The sequence below is a fragment of the Oncorhynchus clarkii genome, chromosome 8 (assembly GCF_045791955.1).
Source record: "Oncorhynchus clarkii lewisi isolate Uvic-CL-2024 chromosome 8, UVic_Ocla_1.0, whole genome shotgun sequence".
NCBI lineage: Eukaryota > Metazoa > Chordata > Actinopteri > Salmoniformes > Salmonidae > Oncorhynchus > Oncorhynchus clarkii.
Window position 1 is genome coordinate 31531896 of NC_092154.1, and position 23709 is coordinate 31555604.

The 23709-nt window shown below is 46.1% G+C and overlaps 1 protein-coding gene across 1 annotated transcript in view; it reads right to left on the reverse strand.

Moving 5' to 3' along the window:
* The window catches only part of LOC139415634 (fucosyltransferase 8b (alpha (1,6) fucosyltransferase)), a 147768-nt gene that overhangs the window by 54639 nt on the left and 69420 nt on the right, over positions 1 to 23709 (reverse strand). The window contains exon 2 of the mRNA XM_071163747.1: positions 4254 to 4864. Coding sequence (XP_071019848.1) covers positions 4254 to 4456 — 203 coding nt within the window. The 5' untranslated portion in view covers positions 4457 to 4864. The remainder of the gene's footprint in view (positions 1 to 4253; positions 4865 to 23709) is intronic.

The window sequence follows — 23709 nt, forward strand, 5'->3', positions numbered from 1 at the left end:
TTTTCAGTGGCAGGGACTGGGAGACTAGTCAGGATCGAGGGAAAGATGAACGGAGAAAAGTACAGAGAGATCCTTGATGAAGACCTGCTCCAGAGCGCTCAGGACCTCAGACTGGGGCGAAGGTTCACCTTCTAACAGGATAACGACCCTAAGCTGACAGCCAAGACAATGCAGGAGTGGCTTCGGGACAAGTCTCTGAATGTCCTTGAGTGGCCCAGCCAGAGCCCGGACTTGAATCAAACATCTCTGGAGAGACCTGAAAATAGCTGTGCAGTGACGCTCCCCATCTAACATGACAGAGCTTGAGAGGATCTAAATTCGCACAAAAATGTATCCTGTTTTAACTTTGCACTTATGGGGTATTGCGTGTAGATTGATGAGGAAAAAAATACATTTTAATCAATTTTAGAATAAGGCTGTACTGTAACAAAAATGTGGAAAAGGGGAAAGAGTCTGTATACTTTCCGAATGCACTGAATGTGCTATAATACAGTCAACATTGTATGGATTAAATTTATTTTAAAAAGTGTTTTACTCCATCATGCAGCTGTTACATTTATCAGAACTGTATTTTGGACCTTTATATACACTTTGACGACTGTTGCTACACACACACGCACGCGAACACGCACGCCTGCACATAAAGCACAGTTATAGATCTGCTGCATGGAGCATGGAGAACACCGAGTAATAGAGTAATCTGTCTCTCAGTCTCATTGGAGGCAGACAGTCAGACTGACAGACTCCAATCCGTCTAATGGACAGATAATGGTCAATGGACACTGTAGAGAAAAACCAATAAAACCATTCAGCTCTTTCTTATTGTGTCTGTGTGTGCTCTAGCCTTTTGGGTGCCCTAAGCAAGATTTGATTGGGGGGACCCCCCCTGCGGTAAAACGTTTTTTGTGGCCACGCTCTAGACGGTGTTTTAGTTGTAAAGTACAGTTCCTGCAATTCTACTCGTTTTGCCATGGGGTGGAGAGAAAACTTTAGCAGTTTTAAAGGGGGGGGGGGGGGGGGGGGGGGGGGCCTAAGCAACTGCTTATGTCACTTATTCCTGCACCTGGCCCTGTGTGTGTTCTTGCAACCGGGCCTGTGTGTGTGCCTGCAACCGGCCGTGTTTGTAACGGATTTCCTCCTCTTCGTCTGAAGAGGTGTAGCAGGATCAGACCAATACGCAGCGTGGTAAGTGTCCATGTTTTAATAGAAAGGACTGAACATGACACAAATACAAAATAACAAAGTGAAATGGAAACAAACAAACAAACACTGACACAGGAAACAATCACCCACAAAATACCCAAAGAATATGGCTGCCTAAATATGGTTCCCAATCAGAGACAACAATAAACACCTGCCTAGCCAATCTAGGCAACCATAGACCTACATAAACACCTAGATGGAAACAACCCCATAAATCTACATAAACCCCTAGACAGTACAAACACCCTAGATGAGACGAAAACACACATATCACCCATGTCACACCCTGACCTAACCAAAATAATAAAGAAAATAAAGAATACTAAGGTCAGGGCGTGACACTGTTTGTGTGCTTGAGCATGAAGACTGTACATCTCTCTCCATTCCATTTCGTCCATGTCAGTCCCTCCACTCTCTTTCCCTCCTGTCCATGTTATCATAGCGACCTGCACTCAGTGGCGTATTTCAGTTTCTCGCTATTTTACAAATTTTGCCATGAGGCCTGGAGAAAATGATGCTGTTTAAGAGCTAATTTCCTGCTATAAAAAATAAAATCATGGCTTATAACGTGGGCCCCTTGCCTTGCGGGGGGGCTGCTGGGGTGTGTGCTACAACAGTGCCTGCACTGCTCTCCTCTCTCTTTAACAATCCTCTTCTTCCACCCACCCCTAAATATCTGCATGGTGCAGACCTCACCTCATCCATCATCCCTCCCTTTCTCCATCCGCATGCCTGGGGATCGATCAGGCCCTCATCGCTCTGGCCACCTGTTTTTTTTACACACGCACACACGCGCACACACATTCTCTCTCTCGTTCTCTCTCGCCATATCACTTGCGCGTGTAATCATCTCTGTGTGAGACACACCAGGTGATTGACAGCTGTGGAGAGGGCGGCACCAGAGGCAGATCGCCACACCGACCCTGTGTTCACCCCTCATTAGTGCTGCTGGGTGATTGGTGGGTGGGCTATCGGCCTGTCTCTCAAATCAGTGAGGGAGAGGCTGAGTGGGAGTTAATGTAGTGGAGGTGTGAGATACTGAGTTAATGGCTGCACCTCAGGGTGACTACATTGCAATACATGCTCACATGTCGTGTGCCACGTCATCAACTCCACAGTCCGACACCAGATTTCTATATCATGTGATGGGTTAGCTGATATATTAAACACAACAAGTTCAACACCTATCCAGGCATTGTAGTCAACCTGAAACTAGTCACAGCCATAATTCACTCAGTCAGCCAGTGAGTTGGTGACATACTCTGAGTGTACAAAACACTTGCTCTTTCCATGACATAGCATTCACCTGGATTCACCTGGATTCACCTGGTCAGTCTATGATCCCTTAATGATGCCAAATGCTAAATCCACTGTTGTGGAAATTCCTACACGGGGACACTCAAAGTCAATCTTAAATGAATCATTGTCTATTTGTCAGCATGTTGGAAAGGTTCCAACTATCTCAATGCCCCATAGTACACACGTTAATCAGAAGCTCTGCCGTGGCAGTCTCAGCAGTTTGTCTTATATACGGCTATACACAGACAAGTTATATTCGCATGATTTAGCATAATTAATTCATCATTACGCTTTTGTTTCATTCATGTGACTGACCAATATCTCAGGAGGCGTCTTCTCTCTAAGCTGAGACCTTGATACTGAGATATCTTTAGTTCGTTCTCAAAACAAGGTCTGGGCGTACTGCCAAATTGCAGCTACTGATAGTGAGGATTTGTACAGTGAGTCACTTGAATGAACACAGAAATTGGTTTATAGAACAGCACATGAATAGAACACGGAAATGAGTTAGAAGAAAAGCACAAACATTAAAATTATATTACACTACTTCAATCAGTGTAGATGAAGGGGTTAAAGAATACGTTTTAAGCATTGAGACATGTTTTGTGTATGTGTGCCTCCCAGAGGGTGAAGGAGAAAGACAAAAAATGTAAGTGCCTTTGAACAGGGTATGGTGGTAGGTGCCAGGCGCACCGGTTTGTGTGTGTCAAGAACTGCAACGCTGCTGGGTTTTTCACGCCAGTGTGTATCAAGAATGGTCCACCACCCAAAGGACATCCAGCTGTCTTGACACACCTGTGGGAAGCATTGGAGTCAACATGGGCCAGCATCCCATGTAGAGTCCATGCCCTGACAAACTGAGGCTGTTCTGAGGGAGAAACTCAATATTAGGAAGGTGTTCTTAATGTTTTATTCAGTCAGTGTATATAGTAAGTTAGTCAAACAGTGAGTCAGTGAGTATGTCAGTTCGTGACAACTAGGTGGTAAGAGCCACACCACTCAGGTCGGCTGTCACAAACACACACACGCACACACACAAAGGCCCTGGTCCATGTCTGTGCCAGCAGTTAGGTGGTGGAGAAGGGCAGGGTCTCTCTTATTATGCAGATAAGACACATCTCCGCAGCGGTCTCCTAGCTTGGGCCTGCTTCAGTTCAGACTCACCGCTACACACACATACATACCCATCTACCCAGCCTCATAGCTCTGGCATATCATCTCTGATAATTAGCTATATAGATTAGTGGGACTTTAGCAAGATATTACCTTTATGACGCTGGGTGGTAACACTGGTCCTGACCTGCTCTAACAGAGTAGACTGACTGGTTCCAGACCGCTGGCTCTATCTGTTCAATAACAACAAACACAAGGAATGCACTGTCTCTGACTGAGACCCACCTGGACAGTGCCTGTTTGAAGGCTGGTCTTGTTTTGGTGCCATGAATCCTACCTTTGCTTTCAAGCCAATCCTGAATAATTACAAAAGCAAGGGATTTAATCGGAGACCAGCTGTCTGAAGTGTGTGTGCTTCAAAGCAATTGAGGATATCACAGGAGGGAACTGAATGCTGCACCTACAGCTGGACTTATGACTAATGCAGGCCCTCACACACACACACACACACACACACACACACACACACACACACACACACACACACACACACACCAATAAACACACACAAACGCGCACAAACCAGACACAGACTAACCCCCCTCTACACACACACATCCCCCCCTCCGGGTAGTTACCTGAGGGACTCTGCCATGCGTCTCAGGTCCTCGTTCTGCTGCTTGAGGCGCTCCAGTTTGGCCAGGATCTTAGATAGCTCGCGGCTGGACCTCTCAGGGTGTTCGCTGTCTCTCACCAGATGGCCCCCGATGTAGAAGAGCAGCGTGCCCCACGCCAGCAACACCAGGGTGATCCAGCGCCACGAGCCCGCCCAGGGCCGCATCGTAGTTCAGCCTGGCCACCCACACACACCGTCGCGCCCCGTCACAATACCCACCAGGGCATCCTCTCTGGCACCGCAGGGCAGGGGGAGGGAGGTAGTAAGAGAGACGAGGGGTTTTGTGGAAGGCGTGAAAGGGGATACAATTGGGTGTTTCTTTGGTGAGTATTCCAACCAGTCCCCTCTTCTTGTGCTAGAGCATGTTTTTCTCCTCAGAGGGTTAACTGACTGACTAAGGCTCCTGGCTGTTGTTCCTGTCCTGTCCTGCAGGGGTCTCCACCTCCTGTTTTTTCGTGCTCCTTGGTGACTGTGTGTTTATCGTTCCACTCCTTGCCCCTTGCTGGTTGCACCTGGTTTGTACACGTCACCTTTTCCTCCGGTCCTGATTACTTCATGTGTTTGGCCTGGCTCCTATGGGGACAGAAAGAGAGGTTGTCAGACGGACAGAAAGACGAAGGGACGGACGGATGGGCGGACGAAGGGACGCTCAGACACACACCCAAACCCACACACATAGACACACAGAGAGAGATGGTCAAACATACAGACAGACAGAGAGACATATGCCTGGGAGAAGAGCTGAGCATCAGACATGCCACAGACAGTCCCATATAAGCACAGACACAGCTCAAAGGAACAAGGTTTGCTGGGTGTAACAGGCTCAGCAGCACAGGCTCAGCAGCAGCCCCTCAGGATTGATCAGCATGACACCGCAATTTACATTTCCAGCGTGATGAGAAACACAATGCACTGTGATGAGGAGGCAGAGAGACAGGGATGTTTTGTTTACTCTCTCTCTCTCTCTCTCTCTCTCTCTCTCTCTCTCTCTCTCTCTCTCTCTCTCTCTCTCTCTCTCTCTCCTAATGGCTAATGACTTCCCATGGTGATGGCTAAATCCCCGGCCGTTCCCTTGGTTTTCCCCTGTACACTCCCGCTGCCATCGCCATTGTCTTTGTGACGATGTGCAAACACTGTCAAGGTGATGTGACGAGCCCAATGGAGCATGTGGAAAGAAATCCCTGTATCATCACTTCACCTCCCCCACATCACAGAGAGAGAGAGAGAGAGAGATGGACGGACGGACGGACGGACGTGCGTTGCCGGGTTTATGACAATACACCCCTTTTCTATCAGCTCCAAAACCCAACAAAGCACTGGACCTACAGATGCTGTGTATGGACCGTGCTTTGAGACATGACAGGGAATGTCATGTGTGCGTGCCTATCTGTATGTGTGGTCTCACTAGGATGTGTGTGTGATCATTATCACCTGGGACTAGCGTGGTAACACATAAGTAGGTTAGCTGCACTGCCAGTGTACGTCAGCATGTGAATTATGGAGCAGAGTTGGCAGTAGTTGGTATGTAGGACATAAGTGGTGCCATGTAGGCCCTTCATGTTTCACTGACAACACTCCTGAACACAACTGCGGTCATGCACACACATCCTCTCTCCTTGTCTACTTCTCAAAACACATTGGAGGCGAAGGTCAAACGGGAAGGACCTCTGGCTTTCTCATCCAATGGGTTTTGAGAAGTAGGCGAGCATAGAGGAGAGACGACGCAAGGAGAACACAATTGAGATCTTCCCACACACAACAAGTCGTAATGGCCGACCAGTCCTTCTGGCCGGCTATTGAGAGCCAAAATGATATCGTGCCACTGTGCTCCGTGGCGGCTCTGCACTGTTGTTGTGACTAACACGAGCTGACATGAGGACAGGTTGACGTACTGTATGCAGGGCTAGGATAATGCTGAGCTGTGTTTTTATTATGGGAAATAAGCAGTGCGAGGATTAGCTGCTGCCAGCCAATGCATTTGCTTGGTGGAGGGGGACTGTGAATCACTCGTCATCATGTTATAGGGAGACAGGTTGTCTGGCTGGAGTAGTAATGAAGATTGTGTGAAGTGGGCTTGGACCGGGTCAGGGTGAGCACCACAGTAGCACTGGTCCCAGATTTGTTTGGCTGTATGGCCATGTCATATATGCTCTTTGACATACAGTACAAACAGATCTGGAACCAGGCTAGTGTTTCTCCTGACACAGCCTTTAAAAATATCTGTTGGTGCTTTGGCAAGACATTAATCTCCCGTGGGCAGATTTTGCTTGTAGAAGAATCTGCTGGGACTGATTGGGATGCGTGAGATAACGAGCAGCATTTAGTTACGGTTTTTGGGGTTTTCGTCACAGGTTGTTTGGCCGTATCAGGATTGGGGCGAAGGCGGTGCTTCAACTGCTATGCCTCGAATGCTTAGCGCTGTGCCCACACAGATTAGAAAGGGAGGGTGGGGGGGTGGGGGAGGGGGGGGGGGTGTGAGGGTGTAGAACTCTCAATTTCTAACATGTGTGAACACAGATGTTAATCATTCGGGCTGACCAAATTATGTGAGATTTTACTTCTGGGTCAGCAGAGATTAGCAAAACAATGACTATGGCCCCTTGCTACCCCAGACAATAAAATAATAAATAGAGAGGGAACACACTACCCTTAGTGCCAGAGTTCACCATAGCACAGACCAATATTTGCTATTTGCTAATATTTCTCGACAACACATACAAAATAAGCAGGGGAAGCTTGTGGCACACTCTGTATCAGCAGGTTACAATGACTTTAGTACAATAGAATAGTTGGAAACTATAAGTGAAACTGAAATGGAAGGCTGCCTTCTATGCTGTCTGATTCAATGGTTCAATACAGACATCGTTGTTGTGAATATGAGGTGAAAGGAGAGGTGACACTCTTCAAACGCTTGCGTTTCACAGGAATGAAAATGTGAGATCCACACATCAACCCTGAGATTCCCGTATAGATTTAGGCTAAGTGATACCTTATGGAATGGTATCAAGAATATGCATATCCTTGCTTCAGGACCTGAGATACAGGCAGTTAGATTTGGGTAGGTCATTTTAGGCGATGCAGATCCTTAAGAGTTCATCTATGGGTATTTCTCAATATGCGTACTACCATGCTCCGAGGCCTCTAATTGAAGCAAGGGAGGGTTGGAGCATGGAATGCTTTTCCAACAGTCTTGAATGAGTTTTCACATATGCTGAGCACTGATTTTCCTTCACTCTGCGGTTCAACTCATCCCAAACCATCTCAATTGGGTTGAGGTCAGGTGATTGTGAAGGCCAGGTCATCTCATGCAGCACTCTGTCACTCTCCATCTTGGTCAAATAGCCCTTACACATCCTGGAGGTGTGTTTTGGTTCATTGTCCTGTTGAAAAAAAATGATAGTCCCTCTAAGTGCAAACCAGATGGAATGGCATATCGCTGAAGAATGCTATGATAGCCATGAAGTGTGCCTTGAATTCTAAATAAATCACTAACAGTGTCACCAGCAAAGCACCTCTACACCATCACACCTCCTCCTACATGCTTCACAGTGAGAACCACACATGCAGAGATCATCTGTTCACCTATTCTGCGTCTCACAAAGACACGGCGGTTGGAACCAAAAATCTCAAATTTGGACACATCAGACTTCCACCAGTCTAATGCCAATTCCTTGAGTCTATTCTTCTAATTTGTTTCCTTTAGTAGGGGTTTCTTTGCAGCAATTCGACCATGAAGGCCTGATTCACACAGTCTCCTCTAAACAGGTAATGTCTGTTACTTGAACTCTGTGAAGCATTTATTTGGGGCTGTAATTTGAGGTGCAGTTAATTGCCAATTTCTGAGGCTGGTAACTCTAATGAACTTATCCTCTGCAGACGAGGTAACCATGTGTCTTCCTTTCCTGTGGCGGTCTCATGAGAGCGAGATTCATCATAGTGCTGGATAGTTTTTGCGACTGCACTCGAAGAAACTTTAAAAGTTCTTTACATTTTCTGGATTGACTGACCTTAATGATGGACTGTCATTTCTCTTTGCTTATTTGAGCTGTTTTTGCCATAATATGGACTTTTGTATACCAACCTTACCTTGTCACAACACAACTGATTGTCTCAAATGCATTAAGAATGAATGAATTAATGCATTTCACAAATTAACTTTTAACAAGGCACACCTGTTAATTGAAATGCATTCCAGGTGAATACCTCATGAAGCTGGTTGAGAGAACACCACAAGTGTGCAGAGCTGTCATCAAGGCAAAGGGTGGCTACTTTGAAGAATTTCAAATCTAAAATATACTTTTTTTGGTTACTACATGATTCCATATGTGTTATGTCATAGTTTTGATGTCTTCAATATCGTTCTACAATGTAGAAAATAATACAAATAAAGAAAAACCCTGGAATGAGTAGGTGTCCAGACATTTGACTGGTATTGTATATATATATATATACTGTACACTGTATATATATACATTTTTGTCATTTAGCAGACTTGTCTTATCCAGAGCGACTTAGTGCATTCATCTTAAGATAGCTGCAAGGTGGCGATTACTTTTTCACACAGTAGCATTAGGTGTTGCATAACTTTGTTTATGAAATCAATTAAATAAGTATGTCATTGTCGTGTTCTTTGTTCAATGAGGTTCCCTTTATCTAACATTAGGTTATGTTAAAGATCTGAAAACATTCAGTATCAAAAATATGCAAAAGTAGAGAAAATGTGATAGGGAGCACATGCTTTTTCACAGCACTGTAAGTCGACAACCACATATCACAGGAACAGTAAGTCCACTTTTCCTTAATACGGCAGCTATTAGCAAACTCAGAGCTAGAGGAAGGGGGGTGTTTGAGGCGAGGAGGGGGATTATTTAAGAGGTAGGGTTTCAGCTGCTTTCGGAAGATGGGCATGGACTGAGCTTGGACTGGGCTGAGCGGGAGCTGTCCTCAAGAGACTAGAGGTGACAGAACGGAGTGCTCGGGTTGGGGTGTAGGGGGATTTGAGGATAGCCTGAAGGTAGGGAGGGGGCAGTTCCTCTTGCTGCTCCGTAGCCAAGCACCATGGATGCGAGTGGATGCGAGCTTTGACTGGAAGCCAGTGGAATGTGCAGAGAAGCGGGGTGACATGGAGAACTTGGGAAGGTTGAAAACCAGGGGGGATGCAGCATTCAGGGGTTTGATGGCACAAGCGGGGAGCCCAGCTAATAGCGAGATGCAGAAGTCAAAAAAATGATAATGTCAGGTCTAAACCAGGAAATCGAAAATCCTGCCTCAGCACTAGAGTCATCTGAAGTGGAAGGTCCACGAGGCGGTTCTGCTGACAGCGGTGACATTTTCAGACAAGTTAGTCGTTTAGTGGTTGTTTCTGACCACAATTTCCCCCTCTCCTCTTCCCCTCAAAGAAAGAGCAACCTGATGTAAAGTGAAGCGCCAGCCACTCCAGCCTAAATTAAATATGTCACGACTCTCTTTTACATTTGCACTAGAGGGAATATGGGTGAATAGAAGGGGATAAAAGATGCGTAGCGCTATTCGTAAGTGGGTAGACTCAAGCCACCGCCATCTCGCCAATCTTCTTACCGACTAGGCTTGGGCGGTATACCGTATATACCGTATATTGGGGTATATAGAAATTAAAACTAGTAACTTTTATCTTTTTCAATACATTTTAATATTTGTGGCTACTTTTTAAGTAAATACCTGAGGTCAACTTGTGCAATACATTCGGAGATAACGCAGATTTGCATGATTCATTTCACCTGTCACATTATTTTACATTGTGAAGCTTACTGTGGTTCCCCAGAACAGTTGAGCCAGTCACGTGTTTGTTTGTAAATAGCACAACGGGAGAAAGGTGGAGCGGCTGAGTCCAGATGTGTATTGACTGGGGTCGTGTTCATATTGAAATCCAACAGTGTCTTTTCTTGCTTCAGAGGGATCAGGGACGTGCAACTATAGTTTTCCACAGTAGATACATTAGTGCAACACATTCTGCAAAAAATGGCTTGATTTTCATCCGATGACAACGGAAGTGCAACGCTATTTGTCTAGCAGCCAAACAATTATAGGAGTTTACAATGAAAAATCAAGGTCTTTTTTTGCAAAAAAAAAGATCCTTGGCCATCAAATGTCCTATGTTTATCATATAAAGAATGTAGCTTAAAGTTAATCTTGCAATAACTGAAAAGCATGCAGCTACACTGTGAGAAGTAGCCTACAGGAGAAAAGTATCAGTCAACTGAAAAACATTAATTAGTCCCTAATCTATGGATTTCACATGACTGGAAATACAGACATGCACCTGTTGGTCACAGACACCTTAAAAAAAGGTAGGGGCATGGATCAGAAAATGAGTTAGTATCTGGTGTGACCACCATTTGCCTCATGCAGTGCGACATCTCTTTCACATTGCGTTGATCAGGCTGTTGATTGTTGTCCCATTCCCCTTCAATAGCTGTGGAAGTTGCTGGATATTGGCGGGAACTGAAACACGCTGTCATAAACGTTAATACAGAGCATCCCAAACATGCTCAATGGGTGATATGTCTGGTGAGTATACAGGCCATGGAAGAACTGGAACATTTTCAGTTTCCAGGAATTGTGTACGGATTCTTGTGATATGGGGCTGCGCATTATCATGCTGAAACATGAGGTGATGGTGACGGATGAATGGCATGACAATGGGCCTCAGGATCTCGTCACGTTATCACTGTTCATTAAAATTGCCATTAATAAAATGCAACTGTGTTCGTTGTCCGTAGATTGTGCCTGCCCATACCTTAACCGCACTGCCACCATGAGGCACTCTGTTCACCAAGTTGACATCATCATTCCGCTCGCCCACACAATGCCATGGTTTGCGGTTGTGAGGCCAGTGGGACATACTGCCAAATTATCTAAAACGACTTTGGAGGCGGCAAATGGTAGAGAAATTAACATTCAATTCTCTGGCAACAGCTCTAGTGGACATTCCTGCTTCAGCATGCCAATTGCACACTCCCTCAGAACTTGAGACATCTGTAGCATTGTCTTGTGTGACAAAACTACACATTTTAGAGTGGCCTTTTATTTTCCCCAGCACAAGGTGCACCTGTGATCATGCTGTTTAATCAGATTATTGATATGCCACACCTGTCAGGTGGATCGATTATCTTGGCAAAGGAGAAATGGTCACTAACAGAGGTGTAAACAAATTTGTGGAAAAAATTGGAGAGAAATAAGATTTTTGTGCATATAGAACATTTCTGGGATATTTTATTTCAGCTCATAAAACATGGGACCAACACCATGTATAACTTTATTAGCTGGATTGCCTATCTTTGCAATTAATTTATGTCTGTTTGTGCTCGTCTGCGCATTTAGCTAGCAGCCTCCATGGAATTTCACTCTTACTTGTGCTTATTTTGTTAGCATTCTGATAATAGACACCCAACGCCCCCTTATGTACTAAGCTAGTAATGCCATAAATGACGGGATGAGAGAAAGACGGCATGATGATATGAAAATCTGGATACTGCCCAACCTTATACTGACACCTCGCGCCTAACTCTCAGTACAGCCAGGACTGGGAGATGTCGTCATGATGCTATCACACATAAACACATGCATGCATGCAAACACACAAGCATGCACGCACACACACAACCATGCGCACACACACACACACACACACACACACACACACACACACACACACACACACACACGCACACGCACACGCACACGCACACCAGTACAGGATCTTTATTATTTTCTTATTTTAAATGTATGCAGTTCTGTTCTTCAGCTGTTATTGTCTATTAATAGTCTGTATTATGTAATGTTTTATGTGAATAACAAGAAGAGTAGCTGCTGCTTTTGAAGACGCTAATGGAGATCCTAATGAAATAACAAAATAACAAATAACACACACGAACACAGACTGTCTATAAGACCAACCAGGGTTAGCAGAATGTGGAGCTAGAAGAGCTAGACGTGAAGCCCTAGGAAAGGTCATCTATCTTTCACAAGGCCATATTAAACCCAATCTATTGAATAAAGCATGAAGCGGTAGAATAAGTTTCTTACACATCTAGTGCCGTTCAGACACGTGAAAGACAGTAATGGAATTCCGTTTGTACAGTGTGTGTACTCTGTGTGTGTGGTTACATGAGTTTGTGCATATTAGCGTGTGCTCCTGGTATTACCTCTAGGTAGCTCGGGACGACAGGTGCACCCACGTGCTAAGAACAAGATGGAGGGGGTGATGGGTGCACTGGCTGACTACTGGAATATAGTTATGTAAAGCGGAACAAGACACACACCTGGGGTTGAATACAGCAAATAGGAGCAGCAAAATAACAGGTTTGCAGCCGTCTCAGTTAGGATGCTACATGACTCATCATTAGGAGTAGACTACAGCTGTCTCAGTTAGGATTCTACTTGACTCATCATTAGCAGTAGACTACAGCCGTCTCAGTTGGGATGCTACATGACTCATCAATAGGAGTAGACTACAGCCGTCTCAGTTAGGATGCTACATGACTCGTCATTAGGAGTAGACTACAGCCGTCTCAGTTAGGGTGCTACATGACTCATCATTAGGAGTAGACTACAGCCGTCTCAGTTAGGATGCTACATGACTCAACAATAGGAGTAGACTACAGCCGTCTCAGTTGGGATGCTACATGACTCAACAATAGGAGTAGACTACAGCCGTCTCAGTTGGGATGCTACATGACTCATCACTAGGAGTAGACTACAGCCGTCTCAGTAAGGATGCTACATGACTCATCATTAGGAGTAGACTACAGCCGTCTCAGTAAGGATGCTACATGACTCATCATTAGGAGTAGACTACAGCCGTCTCAGTAAGGATGCTACATGTCTCATCATTAGGAGTAGACTACAGCCGTCTCAGTTGGGATGCTACATGACTCATCACTAGGAGTAGACTACAGCCGTCTCAGTAAGGATGCTACATGACTCATCATTAGGAGTAGACTACAGCCGTCTCAGTAAGGATGCTACATGACTCATCATTAGGAGTAGACTACAGCCGTCTCAGTTAGGATGCTACATGACTCATCATTAGGAGTAGACTACAGCCGTCTCAGTTAGGATGCTACATGACTCATCATTAGGAGTAGACTACAGCCGTCTCAGTAAGGATGCTACATGACTCATCATTAGGAGTAGACTACAGCCGTCTCAGTAAGGATGCTACATGACTCATCAATAGGAGCAGACTACAGCCGTCTCAGTAAGGATGCTACATGTCTCATCATTAGGAGTAGACTACAGCCGTCTCAGTAAGGATGCTACATGACTCATCATTAGGAGTAGACTACAGCCGTCTCAGTAAGGATGCTACATGACTCATCATTAGGAGTAGACTACAGCCGTCTCAGTAAGGATGCTACATGACTCATCATTAGGAGTAGACTACAGCCGTCTCAGTAAGGATGCTACATGACTCAACAATAGGAGTAGACTACAGCCGTCTCAGTAAGGATGCTACATGACTCATCATTAGGAGTAGACTACAGCCGTCTCAGTTAGGATGCTACATGACTCATCATTAGGAGTAGACTACAGCCGTCTCAGTTAGGATGCTACATGACTCATCATTAGGAGTAGACTACAGCCGTCTAAGTTAGGATGCTACATGACTCATCATTAGGAGTAGACTACAGCCGTCTCAGTTAGGATGCTACATGACTCATCATTAGGAGTAGACTACAGCCGTCTCAGTAAGGATGCTACATGACTCATCATTAGGAGTAGACTACAGCCGTCTCAGTAAGGATGATACATTTGACATGGTTTTTTGGCATAAGTGCAGAACCGGCTGCTTTTTGGTGCTTAACAGCGGTGTGTGTCTTGGTGTTTGTGTGTGTGTGCATGCCTATGCATCTGCATGCGTCTCGGTGATGTGTGTGTTTAGGAGTCACCGGGGCTGGGTAGGGCTAGGTAGGGCTGGGCATGGGTGGCTGCACAGACAGAAGCCGGCTGCATATTTCATGAGCTGCTGTTTGCTTGACAACATTTCCAGGCTGACTGCACAGGAGTCCATTAACTTAAATGGCACAGAGCGCACCGAGAGATCTCCATATGGAAACCAGAGAGGGATAGACAGGCGGAGGGATTGAAGGAAAGAGGTGGGAGAAAAGGATGGAGGAGTGAAGGAGGGAGATAGAGAGAGAGAAAGAGAAAAATTAAGAGACTGAGAGACCATAGAGACAGTAACTGATGCTGTTAGGTTTACCAGTAGGAGGCTCTTGAGGTAATGACATAATGCCATTACAGTGTCATTATGAGTAGTGTAGTCGTTAGGTCTGCAGGACTATGGACAATGTGTAGGGCCCTGCTTTTTGTTGCGGAAATGGATGCACTGTGCTTTACACCGGTATTTCAGCATTATCCACTATTGTTACTACAAGTAGAAAATCCTCAAAACCGTTCTGTAATTGACACGAGGTCTCCAATCAATCAATCCGTGTCTCGTTGTGTGTGTTGGACGACGGGATCGCCTGAGCTAAGAGGAGTTGTAGCTCTGTGAATTTGAGCCGCACAAAACCTGTAGATCAGTAATTCCAGCTAGGTCACCCATGATACAAGTCAGTATTCGATGTCCTTCCATGTCTAAGGACATTGGGAGATGACATGCAAACTGTCCCCTATGGGCAACAGTGAGGACTTTTACCTTCAAATAGGTTTCAGTTTTGCTAGGGTAGGGTTTCACAAACTCGGTTTTTGGGACCCCAAGGTTTGCACGTTTTTTTCCCCACTCTAGCACAGCTGACTCAAATAACCAACTAATCATCAACCTTTGAATCAGCTGTGTAGTGTTTAGGCAAAAACCAAAAAGTGCACCCCTTAGGGCATTTTGGATGGGCCTTTGATTCTAAGTGTCACACCCTGACCATAGTTTACTTTGTATATTTCTATGTTTTGGTTGGTCAGGGTGTGAGCTGAGTGGGCATTCTATGTTTCATTGTCTAGTTTGTCTATTTCTATGTCTGGCCTGATATGGTTCTCAATCAGAGGCAGGTGTTAGTCATTGTCTCTGATTGGGAACCATATTTAGGTAGCCTGGGTTTCACTGTGTGTTTATGGGTGATTGTTCCTGTCTCTGTGTTTTCACCAGATAGGGCTGTTTCGGTTTTCGTTACGTTCTTTGTTTTGTAGTGTTTGTATCGATTCGTGTTTTACGTTTTGTTTATTAAACATGGATCGCAATCTACATGCCACATTTTGGTCCGACTCTCCTTCACATATAGAAAACCGTGACACTAAGGGCTGCAAGTTCAAATCCAGTGATAGAAGGCTTTTTTTGAGATTTTTGTTTTAAAGCCTTTCCCAAACCTTTACACTTACCTTAATCATTCAGAGTGTATGCCTAACCTTAAGATTTTAGAGCTGATCTTAGATGCCTAAACTGCCTAAACTTAACCCTAACATAAAACATATTTTGTTAATGCCTAAATGTAAACTTAAATTAAACTTTAAAAAAAAAGAAGATGTTTGCAACACCTCGAAATTTGACATTTGAGGAACATGGAGGAATGTCTAATTCTGACGAGACTGTGAGAGCTAGTTGGTAATTCTACACCTCACTTTGCTTAGTTACCCAAGCTAATGCCTAGGCTTTAGCTCAGCGGGTTAACACAGTGTGAGTGTGAGAGTGAGTTTGTATGTGTGCGGGTGTCCGTGTGCATATGTGTGTCATAACTTGAGTTACTCCTGGAGCGCCATGTAGGCACTGTTTCCCCTCATTACAACTTTGGGATTAACTTTGGAGGAAGCGGTAGCAGTCCCAAGTGCACACGACACACGACACACACACACAATGCAGCTAGGCCCGGCACTCGGTATCAGAGCTAAGCACACTGCCTCTCCCTCAAGGTTATCTCGGCTGAGAATTTGCTGACAGGGTCCAGACAGACACACACACACAAATACACACAATATACAAACAGTTGGACATACACACACTCTTCCAAGCCCAGAGGTAAAGAGCCGAGAAAGAAAGAGAGAAGAGGGAGTTTGTTTGTGCGGACTGTTATACAAACAAGTCTTTAATTTGGACGAAGGGACACATGATTAGCAGTAAAACGCTCCCATCATTCCCCTGCTTCATTACTTTTTATGTCCAAAAAAAAACGTACGGGGGCGGTAGGCTCGAGGCCAATCTGCCAGTCCAATCTGCCTCACGGACGAGTGAAGGTGGATCTGAGGGGCTCAGACGTGGTCAAGGACATGCTTGTCAAACCACACAGCCAGGGAGAGCCAGAGAAAGGCTGGTACAAGGTAACACTCTGAGAAGGGAGTGGGGAGTGAGGGAGTGCAGCAAGGGTTGGGGGTGTTATGTTTGAGAGAGCGAGAGCGAGAAAGACAAAGAGAGAGAGAGAACAATGCCACTTAGACAGACATGCATCACAATACGACAAGGAGGGAAACCGCATTTTCAAGAGTATGTATGTGTGTGTGCGTGTGCTAGTGTGTTTGTGTCCCAGGCTTGTCAATATACTTTCACTAAATGTGCATACAGCATCCTGTTGATAGTTCTCCAAATTCGTACATGCCCGATTCAGACATAGAACCTTGACTGTAATTGCTTTTGAAAAACAGTATTAAAAAACTCAGTCTACTTCTCCCGCCTGAATTAGCCGCAGCTCAGCTTCCGACACACACACACACACACACACACACACACACACACACACACACACACACACACACACACACACACACACACACACACACACACACACACATACACACTGTCTGTTCCAGTCTCTGTTTCTCATGAGGCCCCAGTGACAGCTGACCTTTGGCGGGCCAGGGGCTGAGGGGTACGAGGGGGAGATGGGCACAGTGGGGGGCAGCAGAGCGGATCGCAACCCTCCACTGACAGCGCCCACCTCTGTTCAGTCACTTCAACGGCTTAATGACAGACAGAGAGAAAACAGAGAACCAATCAGCCAGCCATAGAGGAGAGTGAGGATGAAGGGGGTGAGGGTGGGTGAAGAGAGATAGTGAGAGAGAGAGAGAGAGAGAGAGAGAGAGAGAGAGCGAGAGAGAGAGAGAAAGACACAGAGAGACAGTGGCAAAGAGGGAGACAGAGAAAGAGAGGGAGGGAGAGAAAGAGAGGGAGGGAGAGAAAGAGAGAGAGAGAGAGGAGAGAGAGAGAGAGAGAGGCAGAAAGAAAAATGTTCAGAGAGAGATACAAAGAGACTTTAGCTGGGGCTGTTTAGGGGGGGTACAGCTGTCGAGAGGAGACAGTGGAGAAAAACATCCCTGCCTCTAATTGTAACCTCCCAATAACAGCATGATTGAAGAGGGTGGAGGAAGAAAGGACAGACAAAGTGAGAGAAAGAAAAGGAGTGATAGAGATAGGACAAAATAGATTAAAGACAGTGTAACAAAAGTAGTGCTAGAGTGTGCAATATGATGAGCGAGAGAGAGAGTGAGAGTGCTCCCTAGGGGTGTTTGGGTCCTGAGTCTGACTAACACACAGGGTTGGAGGGAGTTCTATAAACAGCAATAGCCTAAAGCTGTGGCCCATTCATCCCTCGCTCCCTCTCTCTGCTACATTACTTCTCTTAGTGCTGCCCCAACCTGCCTGTGTGTGCATACTGGTGCACCCCTCCCACTCTTCTCCTTCCTTTTCTCTCACCCATTCTCTCACCCCTCCTCTCACTCTACTCCTTTTCTGTAACCCCTCCTTTCACCCATCTCGCCCTTCTCTTCTCCTTTCTGCCTCGTCACCCTCTGCTGTCATCTCCCTCTCCTGTCTCCCACCTCTTCGACCTTCATGGTATGTCAAAATGTCTTCACCCAGTCTCCTCTGTATATTCCTAATTTCTCTCGACGCTCCACGACAGCACTCCACACGCCTATTGGCATCAAATCAAATCAAATGTTATTAGTCACATGAGCCGAATACAACAGGTGTTGCTGTGTTGAGCATGCACCCCTGAGGGTACCCTGTGTTGAGGATCAGCGTGGCGGATGTGTTGTTACCTACCCTTACCACCTGGGGACGGCCCGTCAGGAAGTCCAGGATCCAGTTGCAGAGGGAGGTGTTTAGTCCAAGGGTCCTTAGATTAGTGATGAGCTTTGAGGGCACTATGGTGTTGAACACTAAGCTGTAGTCAATGAATAGCATTCTCACATAGGTGTTCCTTTTGTCCAGGTGGGAAAGGGCAGTGTGGAGTGCAATGAGATTGAATCATCTGTGGATCTGTTGGGGTGGTATGCAAATTGGAGTGGGTCTGGGGTTTCTGGGATGATGGTGTTGATGTGAGCCATGACCAGCTTTTCAAAGCACCTCATGGCTACAGATGTGAATGCTACGAGTCGGTAGTCATTTAAGCAGGTTACCTTAGTGTTCTTGGGCACAAGGTCTACAGTACACGTCCTGGTAATCCGTCTGACCCTGCGGCCTTGTCAATGCTGACCTGTTTAAAGGTCTTACTCACATCGGCTGTGGAGAGCGTGATCACACAGTCTTCCGGAACAGCTGGGGCTCTCATGCATGTTTCAGTGTTCTCGAAGCGAGCATAGAAATAGTTTAGCTCATCTGGTAGGCTCGTGTCACTGGGCAGCTTTCGGCTGTGCTTCCCTTTGTAGTCAGTAAGGGTTTGAAAGCCCTGCCACATCCGATGAGCATCAGAGCTGGTGTAGTACAATTCGATCTTAGTCCTGTATTGATGCTTTGCCTGTTTAATGGTAAGTCGGATGGCATAGCGGGATTTCTTATAAGCTTCCAGGTTAGAGTCCCGCTCCTTGAAAGCGGCAGCTCTAGCCTTTAGCTCAGTGCGGATGCTGCCTGTAATCCATGGCTCCTGGTTGGGGTATGTACGTACAGTTACTGTGGGGACAACATCATCGATGCACTTATTGATGAAGCCAATGACTGACGTGGTGTACTTCTCAATGCCATCGGAGGAATCCCGGAACATATTCCAGTCTGTGCTAGCAAAACGGTCACTTTTTTATTGATCTAGTTACTGGTGCTTCCCGCTTGAATTTTTGGTTGTAAGCAGGAATCAGGAGGATATAATTATGGTCAGATTTGCCAAATGGAGGGCGATGGGGAGCATTGTATGCGTATCTGTGTGTGGAGTATAGGTGGCCCAGAGTTATTTTTCCTCTGGTTTATATAGAGGGTCAGTCCCACGGCCTGTCACGCTGCGTTCCCTGGGTCGACACTCGACACACTTTCGCTTGACTTCCCTTCCTCTGCTCTCCTTCTGTTTGTGTGAGTGAGTGCGTAGATGTATGCGACTGTGTGCCTGTTTGTCTTGTCAACTTCCATCCGAGGAGACAAGACTAGCTTTACCATTCCTCTTAGCCTATTGTATGTGAGAAAGAACTTCTAAGATTGTCCATAAAACTGAAAATGAAAACACATAACTACCCACATCTCCTCTGCACTTGTTCACACCTGGACAATATCGTAGCCTTGTAGCTGTTCCAGCCGGTTACAGCCCAACTCTAAGTCTAAACGTCCTACTCTGCACCCCCCCCCCTCCTCCTCCAGGACAATAAAGAAGAAACAAGGCTCACAAAAATTCCCAAAATAGCCTTGCCTCGTCTCCCTGGGAACAGACTTTCCCCAAATGTGATTACAGTCAAAACAATGAGTTCCAGCTCCACTCAGTCCCCTGGCCCCTATTAGCACGCCCTTTAAATACAGGCTCAACATCTACAGCCAGTCCCAAATGGCACCCCATACCATACAATCATTTGATGGGTCCTTATAGCCATTTCATACATGTACAAGTGTGTATTAATACACATGTGAGGTGGAAATGTGTTTTTTGCATATCCAACTCTCTCTGAGACACCCTCGGAGAGTGGGGTCACAGCCAGGGATCAGCCATTATGAACGGCAACCATGAAACAATTAGGTTTAAGTGCCTTGCTTAAGGGCAAATCGACAGATTTTTCACCTTGTCGGCTCTGGGATTCAAACGTAAACTATATATGGAACAGGATGCCAGTTAGGACTCACCACTAGCCTCTCTCCCCGGTGTCGCCACAGAATGGATCTGATGCGCAAATCAGATTTACTAAGCGTGAAAAATGAGAATACTCAACCGCTGTGCAACTCATGCCCTAAACAGGAGAGGGCCAAGTCTCTCACTCTCTCTCTCTCTCTCTCTCGTGTTTTTGTGTTTTGTTTCAGGATTCTGTCTTGGTCTGATATTTTATTTTCTATGGTGGAGGGTTAATGCACTATTTTTTCAGGTTAGGGGGTTTGGAAGGTGTGGTGTGTGTGGTGGCTGTGGCTTCAGGTGTGTTCCTGAGAATGGAGTTAAGGTGGAGGAGGTTCTGCCATGCCAGAGATGATCAATGTCATGCCAGAGATGGTGGGGTAGCTGAGGCTGGGCCTAGTCATGCTATGGATGGTGGTGTATATGAGGCTGGCCTAGTCAGGCTAGAGATGGTGGTGTAGATGAGGCTGGGTCTGGTCAGGTTATGCTAGTGAATGAAGAGAGTATTGTGGGAAGTGTAAGAGACTGGGGGGGGGGGGGGGGTGTCAAGAGGAAAAGGAAAAAGGGGGAGAAGAAAGGAGGAGAAAGGGGAGAGGCTGGTGTGGTTAAAGGCACCAATGAATATTTGCCTGGTGCTGGGGGGGAGGCCCTGACCAGAGTGGAAGGGCAGGTGGTCAGGATGGGAGATGGAAATGAGGAGCAAAGTGAGTCCGAGGAAGAGGATGATGAGGAGGCCTTTTTTTCAGACTCCTCTGCAATGGATCCGGAGCTGACAGCCAGTCAAGCAGACGGGTCAAAGTACACGTTGAGGGAACTGACAAAGTTCCTGAATGAGACCAAGGGGAAAAAAGTTCATCTTGATGCTTTTTTACTGATCCAAGAAAGTTTGTAAAATCAGTACAACATTCTATGAAAAATGAGGAGTATGGTTTCCTCTCACCCAGGAAACGGTTTAGGTTGAGGAAGTGGGTCAGAACCGTGCGTAAGGGTCGTCCTTCAGACACTATTTAGATGTATAGTTTCTTTCTGGCACTGGGGCTTTTTGAGCTTTGCTATTGGTCTCTTTCTTTGCTGGCTTTTCTCCCACTTCTTATGGAGACTCTTGGGGTAGGGTCGCTCAATATAAATGGCGCCAGAGATGTGGGAAAGAGGAGTGTGTTGGGTGAATATGTAAAACAAAAAAAACTACAGGTGTTGTTTCTGCAGGAGACGCATAGTGATGTGGTGAATGAAGTCGATTGGGAGCTCTGGTGGAAAGGGGCAAGTGTGTTGAGCCATGGGACAAATTTTAGTGCAGGGGTGGCAGTCCTTTTTGTACCAGGTCTGTCTGTAATATTTTGAGAGGAGGTGTGTAGGGGTAGGCTGCTTGTTGTAAAAGCAGAAATTTACAACATGTGTTTTGTCTTTATAAATGTGTATGCGCCTAACACAGGGAGAGAGAGGGGGTTCTATTTGGGTGTCTTAGACAGGAACTCACAGGAGGAGACGCTGGTGGCCGGCGGGGACTGGAACTGTACAATGGATTTGACGAAAGACAGAAATGGGGAAGAGCCTCATTCAGTGTCAGTGGGAGTGTTAAGGGATATTAATCAGTTCGACCTAGTGGAAGTTTGGAGAATTAAAAACTGATCATTTTTACTTTCTCCCGGTGGGGTTTTCGGATTATCACATGTGCATGGCTCGGCTGTCTATTTCACCAGGGCCTTGGTAGGCATCCGATTGGAAGTTTAATGTAAAGCTCTTTCAAGATGCCACTTTTTGCTCATGTTTCCAGACTTTTTGGGAAAGGTGGGGGCAGCGAAGAAAGGAGTATGAGTCTCTGAGTCAATGGTGGGATGTGAGGAAAGTCCAAGTTCGGCTTTTCTGTCAACAGTATACAGCTCTCTCATCCTCAGAGGCTGGGAGAGTATTGGGGATAATTCAAGCGCAGTATTAGTGAGATGGAGGTAGAGATGGTGGGACAAGGCAGTGTAGGCCTCCAGGCTAATTCAGCTGAATTATGTAGGGACCTGGGCAGTTTTTTCCAGGTTAATGCAAAGGGAGCACTTGTAAGAGCTAGGTTTTACATGCTTAAGGAGATGGATGCTCCCAGCTCCTTCTTCTTTGGTTTGGAAAGACAAGGGTTTGCATTGTCTACGGCTGTCTGATGGGCAGGTGACCTCTGTGGTGGGTGAGATGCGGGAGCAGACTGTGGAGTTTTATACTGAGTTGCATAGGGCAGAAATGTGTGATCCTATGTGTGCTCAGGTCTTGTTCGCAGAACTCCCTAAGCACTCTCTGGCACAGAGGGATGAAATGGACATCCCTCTGTTGTCCCATGAACTAGCAGAGGCCATAACCCAGATGTCCCCCGGTTGTGCACTGGGGGTCGATGGACTCCCAGTGGAGTTCTATAAAAAATGATGGGGAATAATTGGACTGGACTTCTTTTGTGTGTTGCGTGAATGCGTCGGGGTAGGAGAGTTGCCGATGAACTGCCATCGGGCGGCTCTGACTCTTCTGCTCAAAAAAGTGGGCTTTTTAAGAACTGGAGGCCTGTGGCAATGCTCTACAAGATATTTCCCAATGTCCTGTCTAATAGACTGTCCCATCTGGACTCGATAGTACATAAGGACCAAACATATTGTGTTCCGGGACGCTCAATCATGGACAATTTGTTCTGAATCATGGACATGTTGGACTTGTCGAGAGGTTCTAATGTGAACTTTGGACTGGTCTCTTTAGATCAAGAGAAGGCTTTCGATAGAGTGGACCATGAGTATCTGTTTAATGTGATGTCTGGTTTTGGGTTTGGGTAAAGGTTTTGACTTTTGTGAAGATGTTGCATGCTGGGGTGTCATGTATGGTCAAGTTGAGAGGGGGGCTCAGTAGGTCAGTCTGGGTGAGATGGGGCATTAGACAAGGATGCCCTCTATAGGGGCAGTTATATACACTAGCCATTGAGGTGGTTCCTGTCTGGAGTGTCAAATAGAGGGAGCATGCTGATAATCAACAACCTGGTGGCATCTTCCCTGTGGCATAAACTGGCTGTCCTCAACCCCCCTGCCAGTCTGCTCGCAGACCTGCAACGTAAGCTTGTGATTTTTACTCCGCAGTGCTGAGGGCCTGGCAGCTGCTAACGAGAAGGGGGTGTGGAGCTTGGGCTGTGAGTGTGGGAGGAGCCTATCTTCCACAACCCAGCCATCCCTTTGAGATTGGTTCAGTCAGCCACCCTGCAAAGGCAACTGATGGTTTACAAAGGCTGGGTGACCTACGACTACTGGGAGAGGAGGGATGGAAAACAACGGACGTCCTGGCACAACAAACAGGAATAACGTCTCTTAGGCTGCTGGAAAGATTCCTGGAGGAGGTCCAGGAAGCACTGTCTGAGCCGGTAAGTGGGGTGTTTGAGTGGCAGAAGGGGAAGGGGCCACCAATGTTTCCACCATTGCAGGT